Here is a 14001-nt window from a genome sequence, read left to right on the forward strand (position 1 = left end):
TTAGCAAAGCCCAATCCCCGTAAAAACGATTGTCAACAAAGGTTCAGCTCTATTTCTCTTGGAAGTTTTTGTAGGAATGCAACAAACAGCTCTCCGCAGCAGCAGCAACAAGACCAGCTACAAGTACCGCAACAACACACCGATCAACAACATCCATTAACATCATCACAACAAAAACAACAGAATTTCAAAACGCCACCCACCTCTGCACCAGTTGCAAATCACAATGCCGCGCTGCCAATGAATTCTTCCTGCGCCAAAAATATTGATTTAGAGGCTAATAGCCACAACAGTAGTACTGCTGCTTTGGCGAACATACCTGTGATTCTTTGCGGTTTCATGCAGGGCGACTTTTTTGGTTCGAATTTTTCACTGCCTCAAACAACGAACTGTGATGAAGCGCAAGATGAGAAACGCTACAATCGGACGCAGTATCTTGAACCGCGTCTACTGGCCAGTGTACATGATAAGCGAGGCAATAGTATGGGCGAGGGTCGATGTCGTTTTGGTGGTCTAACCTTAGGCGGTATAGGTGGTGGTGGCGCACGTGGCCGTGGTGGATGTGTAGAAAGTGGGTATTCGTATCTTCGTGAATTTACCGGTATCCCTAGTAAATGAAATGCTGTACTCGTAAAAGTAATATGTATAGCTAGATTGCTGAACTCCATGTCCTCTCTAGTATCCAAACTATGTAGAAATCGTGCTAGATGAAAAATATGCATTTTATGTGTAACTCCAATAAAAACAAACTACTAAAATAATCTTCTTTGGTGTGTATATGTGTGTAAAGCAAAAAACAAAAAAACGTGTAGAAAAACGACTAAATCTGCTGAAAAATTAATGCATCAATAATTATATTGTTGTACCTGTAAATGCCTACGTATATGCATACATGCATTACATTATACAAATGAGTAGCCATAACGGCCTCCAATGATTCAATAACTTTAACGCAGACGTGCCTCTCGCTCAAAAAATGCATTGCCTAAAATTTGTTATCATTTCCCATTGAGTTGTTTAGTTAAACCTGCTGTCAACAACCTTAACTTCATATTTACATATTTCCTAAACTATTTACCTACATACTCGTACCTTATTATTTACCATAGCAACTCTCATACTACATTACTCGTATTTACTCTATTTACTCTATACTTGCCTATACTTGTACTCGTAATTTCCATTGTGATTGTACAATTTGTATTTGATTTGTGTGGACGTAAAATTGTCAAAGAGTTACTTTTGTAGCACTCGTCGTAGTACATTGTCATTTTTTCGCCTTTTTTCTCTCTGTATTCAGATGAAGATGAAGAGCCGCGATATACACAACTGACGAGTCAACACAAAACGGCCATAAGATTCATCAGAAAGGTAAGCGAAGCGCAATAATCATGTGTACGTATGTATTATAATGTATTGTACTTAGTAATTAAATCAATGATGTAACTAATTAGTTAAGTGCAACTAATGGCTAATTGGCTAATGCATGGATATTTAAGTAAGTCACGTCAAACAATACGCAATTTTAGTATGGAAAATAAAACTGAACAAACGCCGTATGAAAACACATTACAATAAAAAATATAAACCAACCAATTCGGTTAAGGGGGTGGTAGGGTTTAGCGCTAAAAAAAAACACTTTTTTTTGAATTTTTTACAGAAATATGGCTTAAGATACTTTAATAAAATCAGTTGCATGTTATTGTACATCTTTTCAATAAGTTTTTAAAAAATATTAATAATAAAATATTGACAAATAAGCCCATGACAGAGTTTTTTTGGAGATATGTTTTTCGAGAGGTGCTCTGCGGTGCCAATCGGCATCCGTCGTAGAATCACCTGAAACTAAAAAAGTCGAATTTTTCAGTTAAAGTATGACGTAATGCTACCCCCCATTAATAAATTTTTTTTTTTTCATTTTTGTAGTTTTGGTGGCAAAAAAACGTAAAACGAGCATTTTTGGCGAAAAATTTCGCCATATTTGTAAGTGAAAAACAACCTTAAAAAAAAAATTAAAAAAAAAACAGTGGGGGGGGGGAGGTATTTTTGATTTAGAAAACGTGTGCCAAATTTGAAAAGAATCGGTTGAATAGTTTCGGAGTTGTGATTGGCACCGACTTTTAAGAAGTCGTTTCGGGAAAAACGCGTTTGAAAAAATGACGCCGACAGCCGAGCCCTTGGGAATTGCCAAACATCTATCGATGCTCCGCATTCGAGGTAGAGTGCCTACAAAGGCTATAACTTTGAGAGTTCTGCTCCGATCCACTTAAAATTTTGACACAACATTCTTGAAATGATTTACTATAAGATGAGTGAAGAAAAAAATTTCGATTTTGTGACCTGATGTGAAAATTCTGTAGGCTGAACTAACCTATGTAGTTAAACAGTGAGAGCCAAAATGTTGAAAGTATAGCCTGCACAAAGTGTTCGACATTATGTTGAGACATATCGCACTCATGGCATAATATACAGTTAATACCCCCATCACCATGAGAAAAAGCTTTTTACAATAAAATATGGACTTTGCGAGGACCGAAAAAAAAATATAAAAAAACTAACAGCCTCCGTTAAAATCGATAGTTAGCGGATTTTCAGTTCATATACAATCAAGAAAGAGATGAAATTTAATTAAAGTAAATTGAATTTCAGCACCGCAGGATGCAAAAATGTTTAGTTTTCGTAACCAGAAAGTAAGAGAAACGGAAACGATTTGCCTGCTATCATTCTAAAAACTTCAAAATTAAAGTTAAATCGCGCTCCGTCCGATCCAATTTCTATTGATTGTGATGCATTTCATCAAATTACGATACTAGATGAAAATTTTAAATTTCTTAAGAGGCTATTCAGTTTTGGTATTTTTTAGCTCCTCTTGTAAAAAATTTGCTAGTTACAGCTTTTTGCATTTCAAGTCACCATATGTAGTTATTGCAAGGAATTTAAACATCCATGACGACATAGACATAGCGCAGCGAATAAAGATCCAGCGGCTACGTTGGCTGGGTCATGTCGTCCGAATGGATACAAACGCTTCGGCTTTGAAAGTATTCGATGCGCTACCAGCTGATAGTAGCAGAGGAAGAGGAAGGCCTCCTCTTCGGTGGAAAGAACTGGTGGAGAAGGACTGGGCTTCACTTGGTGAGTCCAATTGGCGCCGGTTAGCACGAGAAAGAAACGACTGGCGCGCTTTGTGAAACTAGGCCAAAATCGCGTAAGCGGTTATCGCGCCAATTAAGAAGAAGATGAAAATAACTGGTAGCGGCAGGCTAATCACCTGTCCCGTCAGAAAGCAAACTAGATTAAAGAAACCAAAGCAAGACTGAGTCTTGACGAGGCGTTATGCTCCCGAGTGGAGTGAACAAGGAAAATAAAAAACAAATGCAAATAACTAGACACATAAAGAAGTTATGTAGTTGTGTAGGCGCGGCTAACCAAGTTTCTATCTGCGAAATGCTCATTCTCCATAAATAAATATTATAAATATTTTGGGGCTTTCGCCAATTTGTTGATGCCGTTCCGTCAACAATCGCTTGGTCTGGTGTCAAAGTAGTTGTTGAGCCAGATTTTAGGGGTCTCTTTGTTAACGAAGGTGAGGTTTGAGCGGAAAAGATGGTCATCGGTCGGTGCAAGGTCCGAAGCATACAACGGATGTTGAAGGACCTCCCATTCGGGCTCTTGGAGTGCGGCTTTGACGACTTGTGCGCAATGGAGACTGGCGTTGTCACGAAGGAGTATGGTTTGACCATGTCCATCAGGTCTTTTCAGTCGATTAGTCTCATTCACGCGGTGTAACTGGGCAATATGGAGCTCCTTGTTGACCGTGGCATTCTTTTCGAGAATTTTCCAGTGCGCCATGCCCTCCCAGTTCCACCAAACACATTTTATGATCTTCTTTGGATGAAGATCCGACTTGACTCTCGGCGTTGGCGTATCTCCTGGAGCCACCCACTGCTTTCTTTGATGTATAGGCGCTATTTCTCATTTCCTGTAAGGATTCGGTACAAAAATCACTGTTTGTGACCGAGTGTTGCTCGATGGCGGGCGAGATGCTAAGAAGCAAGTTGAAGGCCCCTTTTTTTTGTTTGAGCTCGTGAGGCCCCCAGGCTCCCAATATTTCGGTAAATCCCATTGAATGGAGGTGACTGAGAATCATTTTATGATCGCAGCTCATTTTTTCGCCAATTCACGACTGGTTTGGCGACCGTACCCCTTCAAAAGGGATTTGACTCGTTCTTCATCGAATTCAGAAGGTCTTCCGTTGAAGGACTTGTCATCAACGTCAAAGTCCCATTTCTGAACATTTCCATGCTATAGACTCGCCTATGACACCTTCTCCATATACGTCGCAAATGTCCCGGGTTGCTTCGGCAGCTTTTTGACTTCCATGAAACGCAAAGTCGAGTAGGTGTCGAAATGGTGATTTTTACCTACTGGGTATTCCATTTCTAAGCCTCAAAATTAATAAAAAATTAAATAACTCAAAAATACAATTAACATATATTAGTTTTGTCGAGCAGAAAGAGTTCTATCGAATGAATACTTACTTACCCCTTGCCAAAAAGCGAACAAATCGAAGAATAATAAAATAAGAGAAAATATAAAAACGCTGTGAACTTATTCCCCAACCCATAGATTTCGTAAAAATATTAAGATTTGCTTGAAAGTAATTGAAAAAATCGAGTATTTCATAAATAAAATTAGTTTTTAAAAATCCTCTTTCCAAAAACTCAGCTCAGATGTTAGAAGAGTTCAAGTTTAAAATTAAAAAAAAATGTGTCAACGGAATCAAAATAATAATATTTTCGACTTCAATAGGTACCAATATTTCTTAACTGAGTTATTCCAGTTTCCCTTTCATTATTTCCTATCTTCCAAGAAATAATCAAAAATAGCAATAAAAATCCCATTATTTTGATTCTGCTGATATAATTTATAATTTAATTTAATTTTAAACCTTTTTTTTTGCAAACAAGATTAAACTTTTTACAAAATTGCAAAGGTTGCTGCTTATATTCTGGTCTTAGGCGCTTCTAGTGCTCTCAGGGGACATCTGACGTTTCTATGGAAAAGTTTGACATATGTATTTAACCATAAACCCGCTCAGAACTTTGTGTGAGCCATTTCGTGTTGTTTACAGTGTCTTTAAAAATTCATCTCGACAAGAAAATGGAATTAAACCTTGAACATTTTCGAGAACATTTGGCAAGCATCATCCTTTAGCACCGTAAAAAACTGCTGCAATGAATTTCTCGTAAGCGCTGTTCGCTCTCCGACGAAATCCGGAAAGGTCGTGTAAAATCTATTTTTGTGCCAAAAAATATTGATGCTGTAGGCGAAACGATTGGGCAAGATTTTCACGTAAGATTGAGGCATCCTTGGCAATAGACAATATAGGGTGAGCCATGTACAGTTTGCTTTTAGAATTGGCTATAAAAAAAAAACTAATCAATATTTTTTCAAACTTTTTTTTTTATTTTGAAGATTGAACATTGTCATTTGTGAATGAAAAATAATATCGTTCAAATGACTGCCACGACTGGCTGTACAGAAGGCCATTCGATCAACCCAATTTTTAAGCACATTTTCGAATGTTCGGGCTCTAATTTCATAAATGGCAACTTCGATTTCGTGTTTTAAAGCATCAATCGTCTCTGGATGGTTCGCATACCATTTGTCCTTAACGGCTCCCCACAAAAAATAGTCCAACGAGCTTAAATCACAGCTCCGAGGCGGCGAATTGATATCGGAATTTCGGCTGATTATTCGGTTTTCAAAAACGGTAGCCAAAAGTTCGAGTGTAACTTTGGCAGTGTGACAAGTTGCACCGTCCTGTTGAAACCAAATGTCGTCCATGTCATCCTCTTCAATTTTTGGAAACAACTCGTTGAGATGTCACGGTAACGCTCGCCATTTACTGTATCCGCAGCTCCTCGCTCATTTTCGAAAAAAATGGCCCGATGATGCCGCCAGACCAAAAACCGCACCAAACAGTGACTCGTTGAGACCCAAATCCGACAATTTTGTTTATTGACGTAGCCACCGATGTGAAAATCAGAAAAGAAGAAGAAGGCTCAGCACTTTGGAAATAGGTTTTCAATATTTCACAATTTTGTTCAAGCGTATAGCGTCTCATTTCGTAAATATCAAACCTTTAAGTAAATTATGAACTCATTTGACATGTTATTTGAGTTACCATTCTCAAAAAAATAGGTGGTTCAAAAAGCAAACGCTATATGGCCCACCCTGTAGTTTGACGAGCATCAATCAAATTTTGCGTAATCACCTTGTGGTAAGAAAGTTTTGTTGGCGTTGGATCCCACACAATTTAAAAAACGCTTTAAGGGGGTGGTAGGGTTTAGCGCTAAAAAAAACACTTTTTTTTGAATTTTTTACAGAAATATGGCTTAAGATACTTTAATAAAATCAGTTGCATGTTATTGTACATCTTTTCAATAAGTTTTTAAAAAATATTAATAATAAAATATTAACAAATAAGCCCATGACAGAGTTTTTTTGGAGATATGTTTTTCGAGAGGTGCTCTGCGATGCCAATCGGCATTCGTCGTAGAATCATCTGAAACTAAAAAAGTCGAATTTTTCAGTTAAAATATGACTTAATGCTCCCCCCCCCCATTAATAAATTTTTTTTTTCATTTTTGTAATATAGTTTTGGTGGCAAAAAAACGTAAAACGAGCATTTTTGGCGAAAAATTTCGCCATATTTGTAAGTGAAAAACAACCTTAAAAAAAAATAAGAAAAAAAAAAACTGTGGGGGGGAGAGGTATTTTTGATTTAGAAAACGTGTGCCAAATTTGAAAAGTTTCGGAGTTGTGATTGGCACCGACTTTTAAGAAGTCGTTTCGGGAAAAACGCGTTTGAAAAAATGACTCTGAAAAATTATCGATGCTCCGCATTCGAGGTAGAGTGCCTACAAAGGCTATAACTTTGAGAGTTCTGCTCCGATCCACTTAAAATTTTGACACAACATTCTTGAAATGATTTACTATAAGATGAGTGAAGAAAAAAAATTTCGATTTTGTGACCCTACCCCCCCCTTAAAGACGTAACTGTAAAAAGTAGATAATACCTATTTTGAAATACAATCGAACCGTTTTCAACCACCAATGTATTTTTTCCAGGTAAGAAATTTAATTAGCAACCCTCGTAACAGGAAAAGCATTTTTTTAAATAATTTTATTCATAAAAAACTCGATTTTTGGTGGAAAAACTGTTCTTTTTAGATGAGGCACCGTATTGTACATATATATACTACTTTCTTACCTCTTTTCACAGCTGAAATATTTTGTGGCTCGCCGAAAATTCAAAGAAGCTCTCAAGCCGTATGATGTTAAGGATGTGATGGAGCAATATGCGGCAGGTCACGTGGACTTGCTGGGTCGAGTCAAAAATGTGCATGCAAGGTAACTAAAATTTCTACATATACCTACATACATAAATATATGACGCATGCATAAAAATACTTTATTTCTTTATTTTTGCTTTTTCCAATTTACCCAAAATTCAGACTCGATCAAATCCTGGGTAAGCAGGGATCAAAATCAAAAGATGTTTACGCTTCTAAAATTAGTCTAGCTTCGCGTGTAGTTAAAGTAGAGCGACAGGTGAGGAAAAGCTTCACTACTATATATTATACACACATACATACTTATGCACAGATGTGTAAATTTCTATTTTTGTCAACAAATTATTTGAGCTTACAATTCATATTTTTGCAAAAATTTTAGGTCGCTGATATCGAAGAAAAATTAGATGTACTCATCAAAGCGTATATGGAGGATCGCGAACGCTTCTTAGCACTTCCATTATCTACACAGCCTGTAGTTAAACATTCCAATAATAACAATGAAGATCACTCGAAACGGGACGATTGGGGTACGGGCAATAATAAAAATAGTAATAGTATAAATACTAATAATACACATGCGACAATCAGTGCTAGAAGGGATTTCTTCTCGACGACGAAAATCGGGGTCAGAGATGATAGCAAGGTAAAGTTCAAATTGGTGTTGTGAATAAATCAAATAAAGTAATAGAGAAAGTTTGGCGTTCTAACTTTTCTAGTTTGGGTGAGGTAAAACAAAAGTAATGTCTTATTTTAATTATACATGGAGTCCTACTTTTATTAGATGAAAAAGGGTATACCATATACCGTATTATATAGTAAAATGAAAACACAAACCGACTTCTCCTTAGTACACGTTATATAGCTTTTTATGAGAAGTTGTACAATCAAATAAACTTTTTTAAGGACTAAAAATAAGGAATGGCCCTAATGTCAGCCATCGCGAATGATGCAGCCGTCAGATGTTTTTTTAAAGTTTATACTCTCGTCCGTTTTCTGAAGGAATTTCCAACAATAGTTGAATCCAATATTGCACCATCCAAGGCCTTGACGTCAGCACAGTGACAAGACAAAACTAAAATAGAAGAATAAGCGAATGCAAGAGCAAACATTGCATTAAGAAGATTTGTTATCATTCATGCTAAGACGAATTCATTAAAGGTGATGGCACTAAACCAACAAAAACTTGTTGTACATTAGAATGCCACGACAAAAGAAAGTTGAGTAGTAGTAAAGTAGAACAGGTTTTCGTCATTTTATTTTGTGCTGACATCCCAAAACGAATTAAGTACATTAGATGGAGCGTTTAGGAAACAGTTACTTTATTTTTCGCGATTTTGACAAGTCTGACGTCAGCTTCCTTCGCAATAAAAAACAAACAAACAAAAGGAGGAGAAAATATACAGACATGCTTGTGAAAATTCAATGAATGGCTTGGTAATTGGGATTTATGAGATTTAAACTAAACAAACTAATGAAAAACGAAGTGCCATTTGTTAAATTGCGAAAGCACAAATTAATAGAAAGCCTCCAAATGCAGTGTGTTTACGCTCTAATACGAAAGGCGTCGGCGGCAAAAAAGTATGTCTGTGCGGGTATTGTATGGTTGTTTCCATTGCTTTCGCCTGCTCTTCTTCTTCCCACTCCCTTCCCTTCTTCCCACGCCCTTCCTTTTGCTTGTTTATTCAAGGACTCTTACGACACAGCGAATTCAAAAGGCGCAATCTATTTCTCTATCATTCTTGCTGTCATCCTAATGTAAAGGGTCCGCCATATAACTTTACGGAATTAAAAATGCTATAAAAAAGAAACTACTCAATGTTTTTCCAAACTGTTTTTTTTATTTTGAAGTACAACCCTTCCGGTTAATGATGGAACACAACTTCATTCATATGGCGTCATACGGCGTCATACCAAGGTCTTTACGCAAAATTCGTCTCAATGATGTCTCCGAAATGTCCAATTGTTGAGAACGACGGTGAACTGATGTTCCTGGTGATTCACGAACACTCTCGGCCACAGCAGCAATATTTTGGGATGTACGCACGGTTTTTGGTCGGTCACGCGTTGGTTTGTCAATAAGCAACCCAGTTTCTCTTACTTTTTTCGCAAAGTAACGCACATACGCTTCATTCGGTGCTTTTCTTCTTCCCATTGCCGTACGTAATTTTCGTACACATTCTGCAACATTACCATGATTTTCAAAGTAATGTCGCAATATTTCCCAGCATTCTTTGAGCGTATACACAACCATTTTCGTTCAGCGGAAGAATGAAACTAATTTTCAGTCAAATCAGATGACAGCTAACTGTTACTATGCTTCAAATAATACCTAGTTCAAATCCGTAACGATAGATGGCGGGCCCTGTACCCGGCGAAAGAGAAAAAACAAATCGCCTTGATTCGTATTTCCAAAATTTATGACCCGGCACTTCCTTTCCATTATTTTGCTGAATTTAAAATTCAAAACATTCACTGATTGATTAACAAACAGATAAGTTCATAATAAGGTATACTTATTTCGATTCAGTGAAATTCACCAGTAACAAAGTATCGTTACTGCAATAGCGCAACCTTTGTATTTTCTATACCGTGAGAAATTCCGACATTCACTCTTTGTGTTTTGGTATAAATTAGACAGACGGGAGAGTGATGAAGAAATGCTTAACGTATAATCTCAAAGCGGTTTGTCCTGCCTTCTGCTATTGCTACGAAGCGCAACATACGAATTTGCTATAAGCATCAACTCGATCGTTACTGATCGAGCAATAATTCTGCATGCCAATTACACAGGCCGACAAAATTTAACCAACATTCAGACCCAGAAACCAGACTATATATTTCCGAAGGTTTATGATACGCTAAATCCAAATCTGGCCTCAAAATTGCTCTATCAGCTCTGGTTTTCGAGATATCCTAACCTAAAAGTGCAAAAAACACCGTTTTTGCCCATATTTGAGGTTATGTAGCCTTGCAGATGATTTCTTTCACCAAAATTAAAGGATGGCATCTTTAAATACAAGTCTTCTTCTTTCAAATGGCGTTTTGCTTGCTCACATATAATTTTTTTCGCAGAGATATCGCATTTTGAAATTTTCATGTTTCTAAATTTTCCTACACTTGAAAATCGATTAAGATAACATAGACATGATATAGTCGATTACTAATTTTCTTGAATTAAGTCTTATTTTTCTTAAAATTTTGTCTCACACCATAAGTGTGCTGACTCACCACACCCCTACACTATCTAACCTTTGGGTACCGAGTCACACACAGCCCTAACCTCTAGAAACCACCCCTACCATACCGCAAGCAGGCTAACCCACTCAACCCTGGAGACAGTGAGTTTAGTCAAATATCTTTCTTGAAAAAAATCTTATTTTTCTTGATGTCTCATAACACAAGTAGGCTTAACCACTTAACTCCTAATCCACCAACCCCCACGTATCTCCTAATCCCTAGAAACCATCCCTACCAAGCCACAAACAATTTAAGCCACCTGACCCTAGGGAAAGCGAGTTAAGCCGCATATTTTTCTTGAAATGAGTGTTATTTTACCTGTAATCTCACACCAGCAGTTCACCAGTTGTGAAAGTAAAGTAGCATTTCATTTTGAGAGAAAGCTGATAGTTTCTGCTGGAAAATTTATACTTCAGCTTTTTATATTCACTTTTTTATAGAGATTTTGGTTCGTGCCATTTCTTATTATCTGAGATAAAGTTTTCAACTCAAATTGTTGTTTTGTTTTGGCCCAAAAATGTAGAGCCCAATCTCTGGAGGAAAAGTATAGAATTCTTTATCGAAACTGAAACTTATTAAAGAAAGAAAATGAAAAGAAATTTTCAGTTTTTTAACGGTCTTGCACAATCAGCATTTTTATTTTACTGCATTTTTTCCTGGTATAATCCAACCACTTCTTTTAGCGTGCCAAAGTGCTGTAAAATGATATTGCTAGAGCAGTTAATTTTTTTTTTCTTTGTTTTTTTCCATTGAGTATTTTGAATTTCAAAGTTAACTGCATCTCTGTTGTCGCGTTGGTTGTTTGCTTTCATTCGGATAGAAATTTTGACATTCGAAATATAAATTTGCAAAATCAAAATGTATATAAGTTGACACTACTCACTTTGACTCTATTCATGTGAATTCGAAGCGGTATATAATTTTTTTACGACAGGAATATAGTTTTGTTCATTTTACCCCCGTTGAGCAAAAATGAGTTCTTTTTCTTGTCAAGCACCATTCATTTTTTTTTAATGTATTACTCCATTATATAATTTTAAATTAATTAATTTTCAATTCCTCTTTATAAAATAATTTTAAAATTATTTTTACACACATTTTTTGTAGGTTTCCGATGCGCGTGCGTTTGCGCCATCCTACGAATTAGCCTCGGTTAGTCCTTTTAAACTATGTAGTGATAATGCCATATGCGAAATAGAAAATCCAAAGAAACGAGTAACTTTAAGGTAAGCTACAAATACTTATTTCAATTATTTTGTTACAAATATAACATTAAATCTATACTTCAACATTCAAATCTATACTACAGATCAACCTCCAATCCTTGTGACAGAGGAATATACAAAGACGATAATTTTGCTATAACGATACCTGCTCTAACCGAACCTCTATGTAGTAGCTTAAAACCGAATTTACGAAAAGAAAACTCAAGTAAGTAACCAGCAAAAGTAGTTATATTAAATCCAAGGAGAATAGATAGTGGAAAAGATAATTTGAGAATAACTTCGGCTACCCATGTGACGTCAGCCAATTAGCTGATTCTTCCCAAGAATGATGGATTTACCAGGTTTGGCTATTATGGCTATGATGAAAAACAACGGCTACCAAGTCACAGGGCCATCGGTATCCGGGTATCCGACTTCTGTCCGCTTTTTTCACACCTATTCAGGCATTCGTCCAATTCAGACATTCGGTCAAACGGCAACGAAGTGATAAGAGTGGAGACTGCCTTGATTTTTCATATCACCAACACAATCTCAATTTGTTTGCGAACACAAAGCCTCTTTCGTCACCCTATTAACTGATTTTGTCAAATTCATAGTCAAGGCATATAAAGAGGTAATAACAGCTGATTTGATTATTTCCTTTTTTTGTTCTTTAAAGTTTAAACTATCAATCTTTGTTTATAAATTTTGGCTTTCTAGGGACCAAAAACCAAATCAAAATGCATTGATCTTGTTGTTGTTGCTCTACTGCTGCTACTTGTTCAATGCGCCTTAGCTTGAGTTAATAAAAACAAGTACAGTCAACTAAACTTGTACTCAGAATTTGTCAATAAACCATAAATTGTTTGTTGTTTTAGCAATCAAAATTAATCTTATCTCCTTTGAAGTTTTCAATAATCAGTTGTCAATCCATTTTTTTTTTTTAATTTTTGAGACTTTTTTTTCTATTTATTTTTTTACATGAAATATAATTATAAATTATTATATCACACAATTAAGGCAAATAGCAGCAGCGGGTATCAGCCTGTGAAATATTTTTAAGTTTTGCTTTCTGGCTTCAACAAACACTTAAGGTTATTTTAACGCATATTGACAAACGTGATACATTTGGAATTAAGTTGATAAATTTAATGGCTGAAATCGACCAACAACCAGGCCCACCTTCTTGATAAACTTGAGAACTTTCAGAATGTTGGCACATGTTTAGCTGCGTTTTCTTCGGGTAGAATTCTCGAATATTTTCTTGCAGATAATTATGAAATCTATTCACCTTTTGAATTCTCCTAACGAATTCATAATGCGCACTTCACGAATAACGACGAATTATGAATTCCTGGTAGAAGTTTCACTTAATCAATGAAATTGCAATTTTTATACTAAACAAAAAAGTGCTAAACATTTTCTCTTAGTTATACTCATCGATGAGGTTGAAGATTTCGAAGAGGAGGATCTCAATTGTGAAGGTGAAATGGATCACTACCCCTCCTGGGAGATCGATAGCGACGCTGGTGCAAATGTTGATCTCGATTGTGAAGCGGCTGCCGAGGATACTGCGCTACTGCAACAAAGATCTCATACGAAAATTATTATAACTTCCGTTACACCTGTAAGTCGTCATAATAAAGTAAATTAATATTATTTCTAAAATTCTAAATTAAATTATTTCTTTGCAGGTAAGCTCAGCAAATAATCTCACAGATTTGGATAATGAGTCCGCGGATACACCTACAAAATCATCATTACTTTGCCCTCAATCTGGCTAAATTGTATTATTATTTTTTACGTTTCGCATTTTTTATCCCATTTGTGTTCAGATTTAAGTAAAAAAAAAATTGATTAAAACAAAAAACACATTTAGAAAAGTTAATTCATAGAATTTTAAAATTCATCAATTATAGAAAAATTAAAGAAATAATAGAAAGATTATACTGAAATTTTCGAGACTACTTTTTTTACAATAGATATGCCAAAAATGTATGTATACCACTTTTAAATGGATTTTTACATTTCTGGTTGAATTAATTGTGCGTCTTGCTTAGCCACCTAAGCAATGTGGGCCGCCCCAAATGCGGTAAATTGTCGTTACTTCAAGTGATTTTTCCAACGTAGACTACAGTTCCTCTTTTTTGGAATACTCCAAAAGCGTTCGCGTACATATGTCGCCGGAGATGCTT

General features: G+C 36.1%; 1 protein-coding gene across 2 annotated transcripts in view; it reads left to right on the forward strand.

The window, feature by feature from the left end:
- Positions 1-13761, forward strand: part of LOC129245088 (potassium voltage-gated channel subfamily KQT member 4) — a 37419-nt gene extending 23658 nt beyond the window's left edge. The window contains exons 11-19 of one of the 2 annotated variants that reach the window (XM_054883068.1): positions 5-571; positions 1301-1371; positions 7292-7419; positions 7524-7620; positions 7744-8007; positions 11709-11827; positions 11911-12032; positions 13237-13433; positions 13501-13761. In XM_054883068.1, coding sequence (XP_054739043.1) covers positions 5-571; positions 1301-1371; positions 7292-7419; positions 7524-7620; positions 7744-8007; positions 11709-11827; positions 11911-12032; positions 13237-13433; positions 13501-13590 — 1655 coding nt within the window. In that variant the 3' untranslated portion in view covers positions 13591-13761. The remainder of the gene's footprint in view (positions 1-4; positions 572-1300; positions 1372-7291; positions 7420-7523; positions 7621-7743; positions 8008-11708; positions 11828-11910; positions 12033-13236; positions 13434-13500) is intronic. The other variant, XM_054883069.1, reaches the window with a different exon arrangement.
- The last annotated feature ends 240 nt before the right edge of the window (positions 13762-14001 follow it).

Source organism: Anastrepha obliqua, chromosome 4 (genome assembly GCF_027943255.1).
Source record: "Anastrepha obliqua isolate idAnaObli1 chromosome 4, idAnaObli1_1.0, whole genome shotgun sequence".
NCBI lineage: Eukaryota > Metazoa > Arthropoda > Insecta > Diptera > Tephritidae > Anastrepha > Anastrepha obliqua.